The sequence below is a fragment of the Penicillium robsamsonii genome (assembly GCF_028829455.1).
Source record: "Penicillium robsamsonii strain IBT 29466 chromosome Unknown utg000003l_segment0_segment0, whole genome shotgun sequence".
Lineage (NCBI taxonomy): Eukaryota > Fungi > Ascomycota > Eurotiomycetes > Eurotiales > Aspergillaceae > Penicillium > Penicillium robsamsonii.
In genome coordinates this window covers 2,560,071-2,581,599 of record NW_026643221.1, presented here as the reverse complement: position 1 = coordinate 2,581,599, position 21,529 = coordinate 2,560,071, and the positions used below count along the sequence as shown (strand labels likewise).

The 21,529-nt window shown below is 49.2% G+C and overlaps 7 protein-coding genes across 7 annotated transcripts; 1 reads left to right on the top strand and 6 right to left on the bottom strand.

The window, feature by feature from the left end:
• Positions 1–197: 197 nt before the first annotated feature.
• Positions 198–2,227, top strand: N7447_005696 (putative PHD finger domain protein (Ing1); the record flags this gene model as incomplete). Its single annotated transcript, XM_057229958.1, has 4 exons — positions 198–593; positions 664–1,313; positions 1,367–2,112; positions 2,169–2,227. The coding sequence occupies 4 exons, from the start codon at positions 198–200 to the stop codon at positions 2,225–2,227; spliced, it is 1,851 nt and encodes a 616-aa protein (XP_057085048.1).
• Positions 2,228–2,613: 386 nt separating this feature from the next.
• dscB lies at positions 2,614–3,708 on the bottom strand (the record flags this gene model as incomplete). The annotated part of the gene is made up of 3 exons (XM_057229957.1): positions 2,614–3,034; positions 3,117–3,304; positions 3,442–3,708. 3 exons carry the CDS (start codon positions 3,706–3,708, stop codon positions 2,614–2,616), a joined length of 876 nt encoding a protein of 291 aa, XP_057085047.1.
• A 308-nt stretch (positions 3,709–4,016) lies between these two features.
• Positions 4,017–5,985, bottom strand: N7447_005694 (TFIIH subunit TFB1 family protein; the record flags this gene model as incomplete). Its single annotated transcript, XM_057229956.1, has 2 exons — positions 4,017–5,785; positions 5,844–5,985. 2 exons carry the CDS (start codon positions 5,983–5,985, stop codon positions 4,017–4,019), a joined length of 1,911 nt encoding a protein of 636 aa, XP_057085046.1.
• A 740-nt stretch (positions 5,986–6,725) lies between these two features.
• N7447_005693 (Hemopexin/matrixin) lies at positions 6,726–7,385 on the bottom strand (the record flags this gene model as incomplete). The annotated part of the gene is made up of 1 exon (XM_057229955.1): positions 6,726–7,385. One exon carries the CDS (start codon positions 7,383–7,385, stop codon positions 6,726–6,728), a length of 660 nt encoding a protein of 219 aa, XP_057085045.1.
• Positions 7,386–9,752: 2,367 nt separating this feature from the next.
• Positions 9,753–11,783, bottom strand: N7447_005692 (Leucine Rich Repeat domain protein; the record flags this gene model as incomplete). The annotated part of the gene is made up of 3 exons (XM_057229954.1): positions 9,753–11,146; positions 11,199–11,543; positions 11,600–11,783. The coding sequence occupies 3 exons, from the start codon at positions 11,781–11,783 to the stop codon at positions 9,753–9,755; spliced, it is 1,923 nt and encodes a 640-aa protein (XP_057085044.1).
• Positions 11,784–14,471: 2,688 nt separating this feature from the next.
• N7447_005691 (SET domain-containing protein) lies at positions 14,472–15,929 on the bottom strand (the record flags this gene model as incomplete). The annotated part of the gene is made up of 2 exons (XM_057229953.1): positions 14,472–15,497; positions 15,555–15,929. The coding sequence occupies 2 exons, from the start codon at positions 15,927–15,929 to the stop codon at positions 14,472–14,474; spliced, it is 1,401 nt and encodes a 466-aa protein (XP_057085043.1).
• Positions 15,930–19,205: 3,276 nt separating this feature from the next.
• N7447_005690 (phosphatidyl synthase) lies at positions 19,206–20,660 on the bottom strand (the record flags this gene model as incomplete). Its single annotated transcript, XM_057229952.1, has 1 exon — positions 19,206–20,660. The coding sequence occupies one exon, from the start codon at positions 20,658–20,660 to the stop codon at positions 19,206–19,208; it is 1,455 nt and encodes a 484-aa protein (XP_057085042.1).
• Positions 20,661–21,529: the final 869 nt, after the last annotated feature.

Here is a 21,529-nt window from a genome sequence, read left to right as displayed (position 1 = left end):
AAACTTCCCAGCAGCAGCTTCTCCTGCATCGATGTCCTCCTGTTGTTACGCGAGGTGTTGACTATTGTACATGTTCCCTGATCATTGCCGAATACCATTGATTCTTCAAAACTTACTATTTCCTCCTCAAACTGAGGTAGGCTCACCTCAACCCTCCTCCAACGGCGCAGCTCCCAGTCCCGACTCTGCCCTTCAACATGTCTGCTGTCTCATCGTCAGTCAATAATCCCCCGGGCCAAGGAATCCGACAGTCCGCCCGTCAGACACGTACAAACCCGTCTCGAACCTCCAAAATCATCGGACGGTCATCCTTCGCGTTCGGCCAAGGCTCGACAAATGAAATTCCTTCCACATCCCCTGTTCCTCACGGCTTCTATCCTGCGCTCACGCATTTCACCGATGCTATAACAGCACTTCCGCGCGAGTTCCGTCGCCACAATTCGCTTCTCAAGGAAGTTGATGCGAAGGCGTGGGCTCTCGAGGAAAATTTGCTGCAGTTACTCCAGTTCTCCTCCCAATCGCAGCCCGTTCCTCATCCTCCCAACCCGGCGCCTATCGTCGGGGGTGTGATTCGGGAGGATGTTTTGCCCAAGGTGAGTTTTCTCCACGATCTGTCTAATGGGGTACTCTGAGCGTTTACTGATAGCGTCTCTCTTGCGCTAGGATATATCTCAATCGCCGGAACTGCCCGATAGCAAAAGCCGCCGGCTTCTCTTCGATCGTGTACGCCAAAGCCTCTCGGACCTGATGATGACCGCCGATGAGAAGAACCACGTCATTTCGAACGCGAACGAGGAATTAGATCGCCAAGTTGTCCGGCTGGATACGGTGTTCCCATACATTGCAGGAGAGATCAGCGAGGAGGCTCGACTAGGCAGTCTGACACACTGGGCGTACTCTAACAAGAGTACCGCGAAGGCTGCGACCAATGAACGCCCGCGCCGGGAAGCAGTAGCGCAAAGACAGGATCTATCGCACGTCCTTCAAGAGGCCGAAGCTGCCAGTCGCAGTGAGGCGCGGCGCGATGCTGTTCTGGCACGCAAGCAACGTCGGGCACAGGCCGACGCAGATTACGAGGATACGCGCAGCTCGGGCGCCCGCAAGACCAATAGTGGGAAATCTCGAGGTGGAGACCACGCGGCTGACCCGAGTGCACCCAAGCGTCGCAAGGTGGAACGACCACTACCGGTAGACACTAGTGTTCCGATGGAACGCTCTGCTAGCGGTGCTGGGAGCCAGAGAGCTGCGAATAAAGACCCAGCAGAGAAGAAGCGGTCTCGCGCTCCAAATCAAGCTGCTGCTGCACGCAAGAAGTATGTCTCATTTCGCCTGCGCTCACTACTACATCCAACTGACTTTGTTTTAGGGCCAACGCTTCCAATGCTGCATCGCCCGTTCTGGCCCCGTCGCCCTTGATTGGAACATTCAATGGCCCGCGTGGTGCTGCCAGCCCAGGACCCCACACATCAAGACCACAATCTTCACGAGCCCAAAATTCCGGACCTACAACCAACTCGCGCGCGCGGCCAACATCATCCGCTTCAAACCGCCCAAACAACAGTATGCCGTTTCAACCACTCCTCCCGGAACCACTAATTAACCACATTCCCTACGCAGACAAAATTGCCGATACCAGATCTATACCCCGGGACGGACCCGCCAAGAATGAACTCATCCATGCAGACACACACCGTGACTATGAAGGCGATGCCAACGGTCGAACATCCGTTCCCGCCGGGTCCAAGCGCGAGGATGTGGATGGAAAAGCCGGTTCTACCGAGGTCGAGACGACCAAGGGACGAAATTCCAAGACATCGACCCCTATCCTCCCCGCATTCACAGAGCCCAGCCAACCCCGCGCCCGGCCCACACGAAGTCAAGACCCGGCCTCTACCAAACGAACTCAGAAGAAGCCCATCCCACAGCCTGCAATACCCTCTGACGACGAGTCGCTTCACGAGGGCGATGATGAAGACGAGGAGGGCGAGCCACGCTACTGTTACTGTAACGAAATCAGTTTCGGCGAGATGGTTGCTTGTGACAATGATGCCTGTCCGCGTGAATGGTTCCATCTATCGTGTGTGGGTTTGACGAAACCGCCTGGAAAGAATGGTAAGAGTATTCTTTGCCTTGTTGAAATTGTCTAGGTTGCTAACTGTCTCTATTAGTTAAATGGTATTGTAACGAGTGCAAGGAAAATATGAGACGGAGTCGCAATGGGCGGTAACAATGTCCCATTCAAGATTATAGACATTGATGATATGGCGTTATGTGGTGTTTTCAGTCGGCACACTCTAGCGGAAATACGCCCTTGCTAGTTGATATTCTAGATTATGCTTTTGCAGATATTGTCTGCCTTTTCGATTTAGTACCCACCTCGTTCTTTGATCATCGAGTATTGTAGTATTGTTCACTCTAAGTACGAATTGGAGGCCATAAGTTGCAAACGTGGGGACACCATATGAATTGATCGAGGATGAAGGTATGAGACGGGCTATGTCTAATAGCGCCTCCTATTAACCCAAGAATCCGTCCCAACTGTCCTTAGTAGATCTATACCAGATAGACATGTTCAACCAGCCTTGCATAACTCAAACAAAGAACAGATGATCTTTACCAATCACCTGTCAATCGATTAACAAACCCGCCACCAACCTCCCCGGCATTATTCGCGCGCCTCTGAGCCTGCCCACCAGACCCCTCCAACCCAGAAGCCGAAGCAGCAACTTCACCCTCCAACCTCCGTCGGAGATCCTCATACCTTTCCCCCTCCGCACCACCAGACCCAGATCCGGAGTCAGAACCACCCCTCCGTTCTTGCTCGCCAACCACCCAAGCCGGAACCCGGAACCCGGTGCTCGCCGGTGACAGACCCGGTAGCAGCTCTGCGCGCCAGGCTACACCGACGATCCAGCCCAGGGCTGATGGTAAGAGCATTGCGGGGAACTGGGAGAGGGCTAGCTGGGCAGCGACGATGTAGGTAGTTGTTTTGTCGGAGAGAAGGAGGGATAGGGTTGGTGTTGGGGGGCTTGGGCTGGGTTGCCGGTGTATTATTATCGGCGGAGGGATCATTGTTGGTATTGTTGCCGGTATTGTTTGTTGTAGTGGGGGAGGACGTGGATCCGATGCGGTAGCGGTAGGTGTATGGGATAGTGGCGTGGTACTGCGCCAAGAGGGCGAAGATGGTTGCTGTTGGGCCGGAGGGAAGGTAATTGAAGTTGTTTAGGGAGAGAGGGCGGATTAGGAGGGCAAGGAGAATTGGCGGGAGGAGAGTCGTGTAGGGTAGTGTGGTGAGTAGGAATGTCTAGAGCAAGCAGTATCACGATGTCAGCAATCAGTTTCCAGGTCATGGATGACAGTCTTCGGCTTTTCTACTCCTTAATGACACACATGGGTATGCATATCTGTAGGAACAAAGACAATACGACAAATAGGACTAACCGCTATCTTCCGTTTCCCCCACGCGCGCTCGACAACGCGCATATGGTATACCAGCATCGCAGCGAAGAGGGCCTCGGTGGAATTGGTGAAGCCAACGACCTGCCACACCAATGCACGCCAGAACTGGGCATAGGGCCAAAAATGAGGCGATACATAGATCACGACGAGGTGCTTTATGTCGAAAAGGGAGAGGGCGATCGACGAGGCGATCGTGTAGATTAGAAGTGCTTTGGTGAGGGGCGCATTTGTGAGGCCGGAAGTGAGCATCTTGAGGCCCCTTGTGTTTCTCGTTGAGTATCTGGCTTGGGAATGATCCAAGTTGTGGGAGAAGGTGAGTTGGAGAAAGTTCAGCGTAGTGGAGGGGACAGATGGCACTAAATTCCCGAAGTCCGGGGAAGCTCGGCATGCCGACCTTCAATGTTGTTTAATCTCTACAATCAGTGGTTTTGCAGGTAGATTAATGAGATATCGAGATTTTTATTCACTGTACGAATCAAAGCTCTCTTAAGGTATCATAATGTACATGCCATGTTCAATATCAAACGCCCGAGTTATTTCCTTCTATCTCTCATCTCTTAACCAGCAAGAGCCGCTTCTTTATTTTGTTCAGCCAATTCTTTTTGGTATCGAGTCGATGCGGCCTCCAGTGCATGGAGTGTAGGACCTAGAAGTTGATTCACAGCATTCTGGCCTCCCTCCACACCTTCTAAGTTAACTCGTAATCTTCGCCCGGTGCTCTCGTACATGTCACGGGCCTGCTTCTTTATCCGGTCAACTTCGACTTTCCGCTCGGCCTCTGCGTCATTAGCAACAGCCTTAATGCGCTCTGCTGCTCGCTGAAGAGACTCTGCTAAGGACGCAACCTCTCCAGCGCGGTCGGGGTTGCCGGAGAGAAACGCCTGCCAGAACTGGTGCAAAAACTCCGTGGTTGTGGCGTGTGTCAATGTCAAGCGGTCAAATAGCGCTGTGGATAGCCCATATGTTTCTGATGCTGCTCGTTCAGTCATATGAGCACGGCGCTCGCGCAATGCTTCCAATATTTGAGAAAATGCATCATGTAGAGCGGCAGATGAGCCGACAGGTCGACGGTTAGCTGGTGCATCCTCCATCTCCTCGTCTTCATCATCGCCAGGGTCCACCAACATGCCCAGTTGTGTATTACCCTGCGACGGGAGACTTTGATTGATCTCCGCACGGAGAATCCGAAGAAGCTCATCCGGGTCTTGCTTCGCAATTTGCTTTGTCTTATCCTCCTCCTGGCCATGAGTGAAGAACCGACTTTGATCACGAATATTCAAGGTGATGCGACTTTGCTCTTCTTCTCCACGAAGATCATGCAACTGGAGCTTTTTCCATGCCTCTTCATTGATACCGATAGGGGCGTTCATATCACCGTCAGCCGGGGCCACATTGGCCATGATCTTTTCACTCAGGCTGTTCAGTGTCCGGATAATGGGTACTTTGTCGACGCCAGATGGTCTCATGTCTAGGTCAGGTCGGTTTCCGCCACGCTGGCTGTTGTCTTCTTCATTGGCAGCAAGATCCAAAAAGTGATGAATATTTGTGTCGCGGTTCGGCTGAGCGGCCTCATCCGTTCGGATGTATTTGTCCAGCACGGCATCGGTTGCGTCGGCCTCTGTAATCCGCTCTCCGCGCAGCTTTTTGAACAGCCGACTCTGGAAAAATCGTGACCAGAATTGTTGCTCGCTGAGCTTCGGCACATTCTCGTCATACACGCGTTTGACCAGTGGGTGCTGTGTGAAGATGAGTTGGATCTGCTCTTTGCTGATGTTCAATCGTGTCACGTTATCCTCAACTCGAGGCTTGAGTGAGGATAGCACATTATATGAGCCACGGATTTGGCCCTGTTCGATTGCATGTGCTCGCAGTAAATGCAGTCGTGTTGACCAGAACTGTGATACAAACGACGCAGATGACAAGGCTTCCGGTTTTGTATGCAATCCCTCGAAGAACATTCGCTGCAGATTCGAATCAGATCTTAATAGCGACTGCTGCAGTTCTATGTCGGACCGAAGCCTATTCTCCTCGTCCAAGGGATTCTTCGATGTCGCGGCGGATGTCACAGCGTTTGCAATCGCCATTGCCGCTGATTGACCCTCAGATGCACCTCTAGAGCCCGGTGTCCGGGATGGTGTGCCCGATTTTGCCGCATTGACCCGGGCACTCAATGTGTCTTTGATGAGATCGGCCTGTGGGCGGGCGTCTGGTCCGGCCGTGAACAGGAAGACATACTGATCGGGGGTACTATTCGGAGGCGCATCGGGGGCTTGGGAAAATATTTTGAGCATCACTTTCGGATTCGAGGCTGGGGTCTGCTGTAAATCTAGCAGTCGCACGAGTCAGCAAAGAGACAAATTCACGGCCATGGAGTGACGACATACTAGTGATATTGACCACGGGGATTGTGATCGTGTTCCCAGCCCCTGCCACTGCAGGGCTCCATGAGACTGAGTTCTCATCTGCGGATATAGCTATGGTTCCATCTTTCTTCTTGTAAGAGGCCGCTCCGCTCGGAGGTGACATCGTCGCGTGTCGCTTCCACTATCTTCAAAGGCGGCAACGAATCCACCCATCGGGATGAGCAGTTCCCCAAGGGCGGAAATTAGCGAGGATGGTCTGAGACCTTCGTGATAGACAGAGCGTGTAGAGGTGAAACCAATAACGAGAAATGCGGCTCTTCTGCGAGTCATCACATGACGTTTGCCAAGCGTCGCCTGGGAGCCAAGCCCTGAGTGAACGAAGCTACAGTTTCATTCGTGAGGTTCAAACGATGTAAATAATCTGGAATATTTCTTGAGTATGTGTTTAATCTGTTATTATTTTATCTATTTGTTGGAAAAGAGCCCTCTTAGAGATGTTGGTTTGTGTCCAAACCATCGTCCCTTTTTCAGTATATCTACTATTCCCTTCAAATGAGATGATTTAATGGAGAAAGTATGTTTTATATATAGTATCTCTTGATCGACGTATCATTAAGGGAAGAATGCTACACTCAGCTAAAGTAATCGCACGGGATTTCTTCAAGAGGCTTACTTTCGATACATACTTGGATTAAAAATAATGGGCCATTTGCACACCATCACCTTGTGACAGGGGGCTATCAGTTGCCATAGCATTAGTCCAAGCACAGTCTCAACTAATTAATCATCAATAATGAAAATCAAGGCCCAAAATGACATGCGAGAAGTGACCTGAATCAACCTAAGCCCGACATACCGCTCTTTACTTTGCGCTTGACAGGATCACTTGTTTCAATAATCCGACTAACACCATCTTTCCAAAGCCTGCCACGCCGAGCTGATTGCCTTCGGGGGTAAAATGAGGGTATCCCTCTGGTTGCTATCCACTTTGATCACCGCGAATTGATCGCCGCGGAAGACATAGTATAGATCCTGACCACTCGGGCTCGGAACAATAGCATCAACACAATCAAAGCCAGCCTGAACAAGACTTGGCCAACCCTGCGCAATGGGCGCAACCTTATTGACCAATTTGTCGGTACTATTGTCTAGACGAACATAGTTCAAGCCGTTGAAAAAGTACATCTCATTCTTTGTTCCCGGGGTGAGCATTGCTGCATCCACGGTGTCAAAGCCCGCTTGACCAAGCGATTTCCATCCAGAGGCAATGGACACCGCCCCTTCCTTGATAAAGCTATCGTCGTAGTTTTCAAGCTTGATTTTGGCATATCGGCCTCCGAAGAAAACGTAGAGTTGGTTTTCGTAGCCGGGTACAGGCACGATAGTGTCCACTGTACCAAAGCCCATCTTGGGCAGAGTGTTCCAGCCCTTGCTTAGGAGGGTCGGGCCGGCAGCAAGGTTATGCTCGGGGCCTCCGTGGCCAAACCTGATGCGACCATAATGCCGGCCGGAGAAGATGTAGATCTCCTCTTTTCCGGGAATGCGACAGGCGGCGTCAACCATTGTGGATGAAGATAGTCGATGGAGATCTTACAAGGATTAATGTGGCCTTGTTGTTGTCGATAGACAGAGAATCAATTGTGTAGAATGTGAATCTTCAGACTAGAGGTTGATATGATGGTATTTATATCCATCCACCTTTGGAATTTGGTCTTCTTACTAAATGTTGCTCATATGACCTATTCCTTGCCCGTACAATGATAAAATTTGCAATGGCACGTTTGTATGACTGATATCGAATACCATTCACTGCATGTTGTCCCACAGCTAGGTTGGAGCAAAAAGCATTGGCTTTTCATCTTACACATGATTTGCATTACGCCAAGTCGAACAAATTTATGATACTGGTTGACGCAGACATTAATCAGCTCATCTAATTAGGAACTCCTAGCCATGTGCCATATTAGATAATCCCTGAAGCTAATGCATATTGATCACACTGCCAATTACTGAAGATGTCAATGCTCCAGCAGAAATCTATAGCTATAGCTATAGTTATAGCGCAAGCTTTAGCGGACATCCTTCTCTAACTCAATTGCTTGAAATCTCTAGAGACGTATGTCTCGTGACCCAAATACAAATATAAATATAGCTAATATTGAATGTCCCATCCCGTCACGTTGTACCGAGGACCAAGCGTATAGATGTGCAGTAAGAGCCTCTCGGTTTAGGAGGATCGAGCCTTATTCCACAGCCCATGCAGATAAGCGCATGCAGTGCCTTATTATACAACGACAAAAAGAGCGAAAGCCTATGAATCCACTTCCTGGCATTGGATCTCTCGGGCTCTGTAGCTCACACTAGTAGCTACTGCCCGAGCCACCTATCCGTGTGTGTAACGTCGAAGGTTGAAATCAAAGAACTAGCCTTCTCCTGTCTCTATGCAGGATATTGATAGAATGCTGGGCACAGGAAGATGAGGGTGCTAGTGATATTTGAAGGAAGAATCAAAGTAGCAGTCGTCTAGCTAGTTAAGCAGGACAGTGTATGTCGAGATTTGTTTTGATATTAGAAATTCATCTTTCTAATAGGAACGGGGTATTTTTGATTTCATATACTACTACGGTCCCATACTTCCTATAGGTCTTGTTCGAATGTTTGCTCTTCACTCTTTCAGAGTATCATAGCTCTCTTGGTGTTGCCATTTCTCTGCTTAATAGACTTCTGAGGATACATACCTGGCCTTCCTTGGTCATGTGGCAGAACCTGAAGAGACCACCGTCCGTTGCAAGTGCATATGTAATGTGGTTCTCTTGCGTCCAACGCCTCTGCTCGAGATGAAGCCTAACTTTATCCGGCTAGTTGTGACAGAAATGCCAGAGCATCGTACACTCATGGTACACTCACCCGTAAACGCTATCATCTCCGAGGCTACTTTCGTAGAACCCAAGACCGTTGAAGGTCGCATCACAGCCAGGAAATTGATGTCCATACCCTCCATTCCGCACCAAAAATAACATTCAGGTTGTCCATGTGCGCGAGCTCTGGCAGAACCGGTACAGATACCCATGTAAGAAGACCCAAAGCTATTGGAGGTCTTGGGAATATGGCTCGAGCATGTGTCTCATCACTTGGAAGTGGACGGCTGAGAGGGGTAGGTCAACCCGAAGTCTTTGCGATGCTTCATGTTCAGGTGTGATCTCAGCGTGTTGAGAGTTTTGACAAGGTCCTTTTGGTTGGATTAATGGGAGTTTCATGGTGAGCTTGATAGGGGAAACACTACTTACCTTGATAGAGCCATGGCGAAGACTGGAAGCCTAGGCGCAGTTCAGCGCAGTGGTGGGGAAAGCAAGAGTTGGATAAAGGGGAGATTCTAGAATGTGTGAGAGAGGGGGAGTTGATGGAGAAAGAGGTGATGGAGAAGAGAGGGCGAGACCTGTAAGTTTGTCGCCAGGTAGTTCCTGTTTGGGGAAGACACATTCCCGGTGAGGCTAAAAGCACAAGGCTACACCAGGTCAAGTCTACGAAACAGCTTAGAAGAGATAGAGTAGAAACTATTAATGAGCAGAGTAGTAAAGTCCAGATAGATACAGTAACGCCAATAATATGAGAGAGTTCAAAAGACCAGACACCGCTAAAGAGATCTCAGATGCTATGTAAAACCAAAAGACAAAACGCGACCGAGAGCACGAACCCGAAGCCAGGAGCCAGAATATCGAAATTCGTAAACCATGTTGCGCGCCGCCATGCATAGACCGGATATCATCATTCCTGACCGTCAAAAACAATAAAACAAAAGCAGAAGTAAAGCCCCTCCAATGAAACGCAAACCGTGAAAATGAGGGATATCAAATCAAGGGTATCAGCAAAGGTGATAAAAAGATCCAGCGAAAACGCTTTTTTTTTGGAGAACAGAACGCTCATAGTAGATCATTTTTTGAACATGTAGTGGCCGTAGAGGCCGCCGACCTCACCGACGGCCATGGGGATCTTGCGCATGCCCCACCAGCGCGCACCCATCTTCCAGTAGCGAGCGCCATCATCGGTGGGTTCGTGGGGCATCGAGGATGGTTCGCGAACATACCAGCCACGACGGCCGAGGTCTCGCACAGTCCAGCCAACGGAGGCGCGCTGAGTCTTGGCACGCTCACGCAGCGGTGTGATAATCTTGTCACTGAACTCAACGACCTGCAAGGGGTAGCTTTGGTTTGAGAGCAGGGAACAAGCGCTGGTGTTGAAGATGGCTCCAATAGTCATCTGCGGCACCTTGGCAAGATCGAGGTAGCAGAGGGTGCTGGGGGCATCGATTTCGACTCCCGTGGCTGGGTTACGGTAGCGACCGAAGAAGGCGTTCACGTCCGCGACTGAGAGATCCGCAGAGCTGAGACCCAGCTCCTCCAGGTATTTGGTCATGGGCACCAAGTATGGTACATGGTCCGATGTAATCTTCGCTCCGCCCAGGTTGAGGGAACGCATAGTACCGGGAAGCTTTGGCAGCAGAGCAGACACATCCGTCTCTTCCAGAAGACGGAAGCGGGTCGGGTCTGTCAACAGGTTCAAATAAACGAGAGACTGGTTGACCGACGGGTGGGTGGTGAGGAATTGAACTAGGGCACATGGGCGGAGGCGCGTGCATCGGGACAAGCTCAAATGCGAGATACGAGCAGTCTCGGGGATGGCGATGAGAGCTGAATCGTTAACCTGAGTGTGGGTAAGGTCGAGGTGCGTCAAGTTGACCAATCGCGGGAGAAGGTAGTCGAACATGGGAGCGGGGATAGTGCTGCATTCGTGGAGCGAGAGCCGTTTCAGGTTGGGCATAGTCATGGGCAGCGCAGGCCCACCGACCAAGGCCTCCTGGAAAACCCCGGAGAATGCCTGAGTCGAGCAACCGCAGAAATCCACGGCGCGCAAGTTTGGCAGCCCCATCAAGAGCTTCCGAATGATTTCCACGCTAATATCGCCTTCCAGGTGTTCCTGCAGCAGGCATTCCTTCAAATTGGGGAGAAGTTCCAAGCACCGCAAGAGGGTCTTGGATGTCAGGTTCTGGATTTCAGCGTTCATCTGCTTTGTGCGACCCAGACCGACGGAGGTGAAGTGGGAGAAGTCCAGACGGCGCACCAATGTCCCCAACGCCGGATACTGCGACATGTGATTAAGTGCCTTGGAGAAGATAATGGAGTGTGGGAAAGTCATGTTCCTGTACAAGACACCCAAGGTAGCAGCGTGCAACGTGTGAGATGTAAGCAGGCACGAGACCAAATCCACGTTGCGAGGGGCGTATCCATTCGGTGGAAGATCGACGGCAAGGTTAGAGATGATTTGATCTACCCATAGGTCAGCACACGAGAAACAAGAATGGCAGGTGCGATCTCTTACCAAGAACCTCCGGGGGCAGCTTCTCCAAAGGCGATGTACCGGGAGGGGTCTGCAAAATCTCCATCTCGGGGACCTTGGGTGGGAGAAGCTGCGGTTCGGGGTCCTGAGCTTCCCATGCCCAACCCTTTGCTTGTAGCTTTCCGAGCCCACGGAGATCGCTATAGCTACGGCTCAAGCTCTTCCCGCCCAATCGAATTTGCTTCCATCCCAGGAATCCACCACAAGGACAGCAGAAGTCCGGGGCCTGTTGCATCAGGTTGGGGCGCTCGACCTTACGCTCTTGCTCTTGCTCTTGCTCTTGGGGAGATGGGACTTGATGGGTGTCCACAAATGATTGCGCAATTCCTATATTGCCGATCACGTCAGCCTCCAGTCTGGATTCGCACATGGTCGGTACGTACCGTCCTCTGTATCTTCTTTGATCGAACCGAATGAGGGGCGACGCTGGCTGCTAGACCTGGACCCATCTGGGGTGCTGCAAGGCGAGGGAGACGACTCGCGTGAGTGGAAGTGATCACCGCAGGGAATTGAAGAAAGTCGGGGGAAGGCCGGCTTGGGTTGCGAAGGGGCAGTAACGGAGGCCATGGTGAAGAGGATGAGGCCCTCTATAAAGGGCCCTAATTGTACAGTGACTAGTCGGAGAAGTACCTTGGAGCAAGCCAAAGAATATAAGTCTACCGAAATTTAAAAATGAGAAAGCTTCAGATTTGAAAAAAGGAAAGAAAAAAACCAGCCCTCAAATCAAAGTGTTTTGAGACCGAGGGCAAGTTTAGGGCTCTGAGGGGCGGCGGGGAAAAAAAAAAGCGAAGCTGTTAGTCACGGAAACGGACCGGCGTTGCACAACTTTGGTAGGTAACGGCTTCCGGGATTCGCTAGAACTTTGAAAAGATTCAACTAGTCAGGCTTTCAAGAGGTTTTTGTAAAGAAGTGAAAAGGTGAAGTTCCAAAAAATTGTAAGAAAAAGCACCATGGGTCATGGCCACATGGGGCGAACTTTTTATTTTTATTTTTTTTATTTAAAAAAACAACGGGGAACTGATTGATTACGGTGGCGGATCTGTAGTTATTTTCATTTATTTTCCCTAAAAATGAAAATTGAAGTAATCATTGAAATTGTGTAAAGGTAGAAACTTATATAAACAGGTTACTCTAATACTTTATACTTCCTTATATCCAACTAGACTGATTAAGTTCGTGTTAGTTTCCCAAGCTACCCCTGCAGACCCCATTTGCTTTTTTGATGCATGCGAAAAATGGCGTCACTTCGCCGCATTAGGACACAGATACCTGGATACTTAAAGATAAGATAGTACAATTGAATTTAATAGGACACCCTTATAAGGCAGAAGGGATAGAAAGTATACCTAGTAGAGGCAAGTAACTATACTCAATTCTATGACATAATCTAAACCCTTCTAGCGCCAACTCTTTCCCCGAAAAGTGACAGGTCAGCAGATCTTAATCCGATGCATCCGCTTTGAATACCCCAGAGTTCTCGTTACCTAACGATTCACCATCCATGCAACGACATCCCATTCGACTTGGCCATTCGCCTCCTTTTTTTTGATATCATGCGGGGATAGACGCGCTATTACCTAATAATAACCCCAAGTTACCCCATCACCTGATACTCCCCTTTCAGATCTGAGTTGGCTGATCCGTATGGAGTAGTATGCTCAATTCAAAACTTCCCGGACTTCCGATGGAGCTCGACTTAGCGTCTAACCTTCGGGTGATTCTATTCCGTACTCCGTACTCCGTATGCTGTATCTCACTCTCCTCGTACTTACTCACCGACTTTGCTTGTCTCCTATAAGCCAAGACAGATGATCTACGGTTATGTAGATGATCGTCAATGCCAAGCTTATCGTTTCTCTTATTAAACCATGTATACTCCCCGCTATTCCTGAAAAAAACAAAAAACAATGGAATCTCTCTCGGCTTCTGGCCCGGCCCTGCATTCTTATCACGACCCAGTTGCACCTTGGAAGTCGGATCGGGTTGCTGACTAGCACCGCATTCTTGGTACGGCTTAGTTCTCGCGCTGAACCTGAGAGTGATGTAGCCCAGTCCAGATCCAAATGTCTGATAGGGTGTTTCTGGCGTCATTCGAGTCACATCTCTTATGTTAAATATGACCATCGAAGCACGGCATCGCTGCCAGCTAAGCCCTGGTGATCCGAGGGTACTTTCCGCGGAATTACGTCTGCCGCCAAGGCCTCCCCGCATTGCTCAACTAAACAAGGAGGTAGACTTGGCCTTTTCCTTCTCTCCTCGTCTCCTTCCTTTGTCCTTCTCTCCTTGCTCTACTTTTGAGGTTCTCGTGTGAACTAATTCCCAATATTCGTGCTCACTCTATGCCTTAACAAGCTCTTTTCAGCAAAGAATGTTACTAAATTATAGCCAAATGACCTGACTGCGTGGAAACTGTGAGTTCAACCCCCTGGTTTTGTCTTTTCGAATATCGCATTATGAGTATTTTTGAAACTACTCTTTCCTTGATGAACGTTTTTCAAAGCGTTTCCTATTACCTGACACCCCATTCGTGGGAATGTTGAGACCTATGTGGATACTGAATGGAAAAAAAAAAGCAATGTCATTGCGTGGAACCAATGGCATATTATTCGCGAATTTATCGTGTCTTCACAAATTACTTGAATATATGCTGACCATGGCCTGCTCGAAGAAAATCCAGCTTTCGGTTCGATCACGGCAGTATTTCGGGCTGGAATCCGGGCCGCGGGGGCTATGGGGTGCCGTGTGGGTCAAGAATGGATCGCTAGCTCCACGTAAATTCGGAGCATCGAGATGAAGGCGATGCAACGAGTTGCCAGGAAAACATACACAAAGGCGGACATGTCGCTGTCGAGGCCATGTTCGGACTCGCGTGGAAACAATAGGCTCGATGACGCGTGCAAGAACACTACCAAGCTCAACGACAATCCAGGGAAACAATTAGACCGCCATGATGATATAAACACCAGGAAAGCGAAAAAAAATCATAAAGCGATGTGCTTGTGAGAAGAGATTGGGAGTATCAGGGTTTGTCATTACGGGATCGTCAATGTAGTTAGGGTTTTGAGTAAAAATAAGTACTTTGGCTCAACTATTGCCTAACTAACACCCCAGTACTAATCAACTACCTAAACACCTCTTCTGCGCAACCAAAGGCCGTTTCCAATCACGTATTCTCAAAGTCCTCTTCACTTGTAGCTATTCAACAACTTCTTCACTTCGGCATATAGAACAATGCCACTTGGAGATGTAACTCATCTATTTGCCCTGACTCCACAACCACTTCTCAAACTCATTTGAGCCTAGCCCCCGAGGCACCTGGTTCTTCAAACTCTTCCATTTCATTGACAATCCAAAACTGTCATGTCTTGTTGGATCTTCCACCAGTCTCTGAATCCTTCTCGCCTCCGGGTTGTTCTCCCCTTCCGCAGCCACCCTTGCTCTATGTGACCGCTCTGCAAAAGCCCTAGCCCGCGCCTGGTCGCCGTGCACGATGCTAATCTGGAAAGCATCATAGTAAAGCCTTGTAAGATGGGCACCTGGACTACCTTCAAACTCTTTCTCGAGAATTTGGAGCAGGGCCTGGCAGTCTTTGAGGCAGTCCTTGGGGCTTTGCAGCACCCGGAGCGCATTACCGATCTCGGAGTCGAGGCGTTTAATCTCACGGCGGCGTTCATCACTCTGTTGCAGTTCATCGGGTTGTCTTGAGCAAATGCTGCAATCGCAATCGAAGCCGAATGCTTTCTTCAAATGACGGCGTCGCTCATCTGAGGGGCCCCCATGGTCGTAAGGGATAGTGATCTCTTCTCCCGCTTCGATCAATCGAACCGCATAGATATTTTCGTGTCCCGAAGCACCATCCCAGCTGTTGTGTGCGTTAGGCAGACAGCTGTGGTTGATCCGCGAGATGGTAGGATAAATGCCTCCAATCCGAGATTCAGGGCCGCATGGTAGGGCGTTTGTTCGGACAATGCCACTGAACGGCTGCTTTCCAGGGAAATTGTTGTGCAAGGAAAGAAACTGGCGTTGAGCATCCTTCTGTAGCTTTCGCAGCTCTGTTGCAATTTGTTTTTCCGTCGTGATTGCACTTGTAACGTTCGAGGTTGTGAATAATGGCTTCTCTGAAATAATCAATTGGCCTTTCCCAATGTTGAAGCGCGCCACGAGACCTTGTCCCTTCCCCGGCACTAGTTGTACTTCGTATGGTGGCAGATTGAGCTCACTGATTGGATCGGTACCGAGCACATGTTGGGCTACGGTGGTAGGTACGATCGGTTCGTCGAACTGAGTATTCATAGTCAGAGAGTGGCAGTGAATCACGGCATTTTCAAATTATTGTACCTGCTCGTAGGATCTGATCGATCGTTTCACATCATCCCAGCTATAGTGACTCGGTACCCCTGAGCCCTCATCCCAGTAATAAGCCCTCGATCCGAACCAGGCACCGGCTATCATGCTGACAGTATAGATGTAGTTCCTCAATCCACCGGAGTCCTCATTCGGGATCATTGCGCCAAAACGCAGGAACTTGCGACATTCAAATGGAAGCAGCAGGCTTGGGTCGGACTTAAATGCAATGTAGTTAGGCTCCACTTCGACTTGATCGTCGTTTTGGTAACGCTCTCTGATGTGGTTCAAGAATCTTTCCCAATTGTGTTTGTCTACCAGCTCTCCTGACAGGCGTGGGACCATGTCGAAGCCCGTGTAGGCACCCATGGTTATCAGTAAAATTATTGATGAAAGAGAAGTAGAACGAGATCAAGGAAGAACGTACTTTTGAAAGCAGGCCGTTGAGCGTAAAGATCTAGGTGTAAGAAGAAGAAGAAATGAGGTTTGCTACATGTAGTTATATAGTTAGCTAGTGGCGTCCTGAAAAGGAAGGCAGTACACAGCCTGATGCGCTGTCCACCACCCCTGCGAAATGTTAGGCCGACCTTCGATAGGTACCTTTTCTATAGGACATACAGATAACAGGTACTTCAAAATCAATCTCCTTAAAACATACATGTACATATAGGGGATTTACATATATATCTCGAAGACACTGTACAACAGCACAATGTCACCCCACTGACCTCTCTTTGCCGCGACTTGTGCAAGGCTGGTGATGGTAATGAGCGTGTCGAGATTGTCCCAAAGGGTAGATTCCCAGGTCGTTCTGAATGTACGGAAGTTCATCTACAGTAAGGCCGGTGACATTGAGTGATACCTCTCCCTCGGAAAAGCTGTCGGTGGCCACGCCGTATGCTCGAGCTGTGATGCTCTCTTCATAGCCGATTTGGCTCAAGGGCCAAATCCTTATATGTAAGCAGATAGGACATTAGGCAGCAATGTTAATCGTAATGTTTAGCCTTTCTTGGCAGGGCTTTTGAGACTTTGGGCGAAGCTTGTCCGATTAAGATTCGAAAATAGCCTGAAAAAGAGATCCCAAGGTTTCCATTGTTAGTTAGATGTCAGATCTATAAGTATAATATTGGAAGGTCTTGTCCAGCACTTTCCTCTTTCCCGTTTCACTTGCCCCTCTCTTCATCTTCTGTGAATCTCGTTGCAAATCAAATATTCGGAATGGTTTTCACTCTAAGTCATATCGTATTTGCAACTTTACCCTCGCGCATCTTGAACATTCTGATCAGCCCAGGAGGAGATGGAAATCTGCTAAGCCAAGTTGACGATATTTTTCTTCCCATGACCGTAACAAAAGAATTCCCATTTTCTGCCTTCGCTCTCATTTCTAGCCGGCTTTTGATTTCTGGCCTAGTAAATCTGACCCTCTTCCCTCTTGGATGAACCTGATTCTAATTGATTCCTCACAAGATTCGTTACCTTCTTGGCCATGCAGTAGCGACAATTTTGATCCTTGAAATTGCTCGAAAGGATGGGGCTTTCTCGGATCAAGAAAGAAGAAACAAACGACCTCTGACTTTCCGGTCCATCTACCAGGCCATACGTCTCATATACGGTACACAGAGCCTTTACACATTCTCTTATGCGTTTGTGCTGGCTGCTGTCTATCATGTTACCCATCATGCGATTAGAACTTTCTTGGTAATTGCAATTTTCAGACACCAATTGCTCATCCCAATTGCATACGCCTGCTCCTCTGTTCTCTTGTGCAAGCTCCATTTAATATGGACTTATGCCACGATCTCAGCACATCGACCTCGACTCTCCTCTTTGGAAGATGCACACCAAAGCAAATGGATACACTTAGCAGTCCCCAATTTCACATACGGGATATGCCAAGCCTTGATGCGCGAGGTCCAAAGTCTAATGCAAGGGGCAACGATTTCTCCCGAGGAACTGCAAATCTCCACACGCAGGCGCGCCGGGGTCGAGATCTTTGCAGCGATCATCATGCTTGCATTGCGGTTATTCGGACTACTGCCGGCATCTATCACTCTCATATTGACAGAGGCAAGCCTTTTACCGGGCAAATTTGAAACAATTATTCCTTCGACAAAGAAACGTGGATCAACAATTGTAGAGCTGCTTGGAGGAGAGAACATCCCTATGGGACTTGCTGCATTTGGCAGTGCATCGAAGGGTCTCGGCGTGCCTCGGTTTTTGTGGCTGATTGAACTTCATCTGAAAAAGTGTTTTGTTCAAATAGCATTCGAGGTGCTTACTCTGCCAATTATTCTGCTTGGCGTTCTTTAATTTCGATCATGACAATCAATGTTCAATGTTTCAACTTGATGGTAGACCAAGCTTGACCTATCATTCTCTGGTTGTCATTGGGTTAATCACATCGGTGTTTACTCCCTCCTTCCCAATAAAAGCTAGATCAAATTAGAACCTAACCGGGCTCATAACTATTAAACGATAGGGACCACAGTAAACCAATACCAAATCCTGACAGAGCGCAGATCAAAAGGTCAAAACGAGTGCGATGTATGGGTGGACAGTGTTGCTAGACTGCAGCTTGCTCTACTTCCCCGGATAACGACTCAACCAGCGCAAACGCAGAACCTGAGACAATAGTCCCGAGACAACAATCCCGACCCAGTACCTCGCCACCGGGGCAGGACATGCATACCCGCGCAAACGGGCGTGGTCTAGAAGCCCGGAGTCGAACATGTGACCTGGAAATGTGTACCTACCCGACTCATAGCGTGCGTGTCTTGGGAGATGCCGGGTAGGGCTGTTTGCCACTCTAGCGGTTAGATACCATGTATGTCTTGTGGCTTGACGGGAAAGAGTTTCTTTGCTTCGTTCTTTTCTTCTAGTTCCTGGCTTTCCCGAGACATGGCCTAGGTGTGGAAATGTAGAAAATTGATATGGAAAATTTATAAATGCTGTGTAAATATACAGTTTTTGACAATGGCTTGTTTTTATGCTGTGTAAATTTCAATTATGAAAGTATATTCACACGCATCCATGGATAGAGCTGTGCAATATATAGGAAAAAATGGTAATTACCGTATTAGAGCTCTACCTAGTGATAGGGGATGATACCATCACCATGTCGTCAATGATTCCAAGGTTGCTTTTTTTAGTGAATTTCTGGAACAATCGAACCTTGAAATACGAGGTTACATTAAAGAGAAAATTACGAAAATGGTTCTCGATGAAAATTGCACGGTATGGTATTGATGTTGGGGATATAACTGCCTGCGGAAATGTGTAAAAAACGGAAAGCACATGAGATGTAGGAATCCAGTCTAAAAAGGGGGAAAGGGTCGAAACCACCGACCATCCATATTGTAAAAAAAAAGTAGAAGCAAATCTCAGTCTTTTCTCAAGTTGATTATCCAAACCGAAAGGATATCAGAAGTCCTAAAGCCCAGAGCCCAAAATTTCAAAAAGGCCAAATTTAAGGGCCACGTGCATCAAGTGGTGGAAAGTGGAAAGGAAAGAAGTCTATGAAATGACATGACATGGAAAAAAAAAAAACAAAAACGCCACGGAAGAATATCTTCTCAAGCCCAGTATCACATGTTTTTCGAGTTTCGTTTCAGCGTGAAAAGATCGGGGATGACCAACCAATCCTTTTTACTCAATAGCGGAGGCGCCCTCGCCGTGAGTGACGGGGTTAATCTTGGGGTTCCACTTGAGCTTGAAGTCGGCGCCGAGTTCCTTCGCGATGGCAGCCTTAACGGCCTCGAGGACGTTGTTGAAGACACCGAAGTTGGCAGGGCTGTTGGGGTCGTTCTCACCCTCCTTGCCCTGGAAGACACCAGTGCGGACCAAGCAAGTGTTCCAGCCGTACATGTTTCCACCGATGATATCGGAGGCGGGGTTGTCACCAACCATGTAGACGTTCTCGGGCAGACGGGAGACGCCGTGGAGCTCCTCCATCCAGGCCTTCAACACCTCGTCGGCGTAGGTGTAGGTAGCACGCTCGGGCTTACCGTAGACCACACGCTCAAGGTCGACACCGGTGAGAGTCTTGTACTGAGCCTCAACGGAGATACGGAAGGCACCCTGGGTAAGACGGGGGAGACCCTTGTGCTCGGTGGGCATGAGAAGATCACCCTGGGAGAAGTAGATGGGGATGCGGGTGGCGACGGGATCCTTGGCCTTAGTCATGAGCTTGCCGTCCTCGGCGAGCAGGAGATCCATGATGACCTGGAAATCGGTCTGGTAGTCACGAGAATCGGCGAAGACCATGATGGCGTCGAACTTCATCTGGGAGAAGTCACGGGGCTTGGCCTCGGCGCGCTCCGCATCGGTGAGAGTGGCCCAGGGAGAGATAGAGGGGTCCCAGGCGAGGAGATCCTTGGGGTGAACGACGGTCTTGAAACCGTAGTTCTCGGCAACTTCGCGGATCTTGAAGCCTTCACCACCAAGAACCAGAACGGTCTCGTAGTACTCAGCCAAGGCCTGCATGGGAGTGTGCGATTGGATAAACTGATCGGTAGAGATGGGCTGCTCAAGGATCTCGGAGAGCTGAGCACAGCGAGCCTCCTCGGTCTTACCACCACCGTTGGTGAGGAGAATGTGGGGGATGCGGATGCCCAGCTCGTTGTCGCCGTTGAGCATCTTGAGGGCGACCTTGGCCTCCTCAATGGCGTGGTTACCGTGTGCCAGCACACCATCGATATCGAAAGCAAAGGCCATGTTCTTGGCCTTGGCAGTCTTTTCCTTGTTAATATCTTGAACCTGGGAGGCCAAGATATCCCGGGAGACTGAAGGAGCACCGCGCTGCACAGATGAGAGGCGGGACATGCGAGGGGAGCGGGGGATAGGGAGCGAAGTGCCGAAGGAGTTACGCGAGCCCCGGCGGTCCTTCATGGAGGGAGACAAGCTCAGGTTGTGCATGAATTGAGCAGCATCACTGATGGCGCTGCGGGTGGCGGGGATCTCGACAGTGTTGCCGCCTGCAGCGGGGATGGTGAGACCGGAGGCCTGACGCTCCCGGGGAGAGAGCGCGCCATGGGGATCCTGGGCGCGGGGATCCTGGGCAGCCGGGTCGACGGCGAAGTCAGAGTCCTCGAAGCGAGGCATGATGGAGGTATTAAATGGAGGGGAAGAAGTAGAAGGGTGGGGTAAGCTTCTACTGGGGAGTCACTGGTTTCAGGACTCTAGAAAGGAATTGAAGTGGGAAAAAAAAGGAGAATGAAAAGTGACTGATAAGGAAGCAAGATGACAATGGAGGGAGTTCAGCAGAGTATATATAGAAGCCATATCTGATACCGAACTCAATGGGGGAGACAAACGAAATTGGTATTTTGCCATTGAGGTTACGAAGGATCCACTCACCGGGTATCATCCCTAGGAATTATCGTCATCATTTGGCAAGATATAAGGTGGACCGTTTCTTGCAATTGAGACAACCTTGTACAAGGTACCTGCGTCATTGTGGCTGATACAGTGTCTCGCCATGTACCCAGTACACGGGACGGTCACCTTCCCGCCGAAATTGAATCAGAAAGGTGTTGATTGGATAGAACCAGACTTGCTGGGCCGAGTATGAAGCAACGCAGCACGCCGAGTGGGTAGGAAGAGACCTGATACGGACAGACGATTGGACTAGAGTGAAGTTCGCCCGTGGACCCGACATAAGATCGATGGAGCCGATGACGATCAGGTCAAACGCTCAAAACATCGTTGGTGATGTCATGGGAGCTTTGAAAATTACCAGTGGTAATTTTGGTCTTTTTTTTAATATTTTATTTTTTTAATCATTTTTAATCATTTTTATCCTTTTTTCTTACATATACCATTCATTTTTATTATATTATATTCAGTTTTCTTTTCATTTTGTCAGGGGACGATCTCCAATTAGAGTCAGGGTTTCTGATCGACATATAGAAAAGGAAAGTAAGGCTAAGTTGCAATATTCCATGTATACATGCACAATATATTGCATGCAA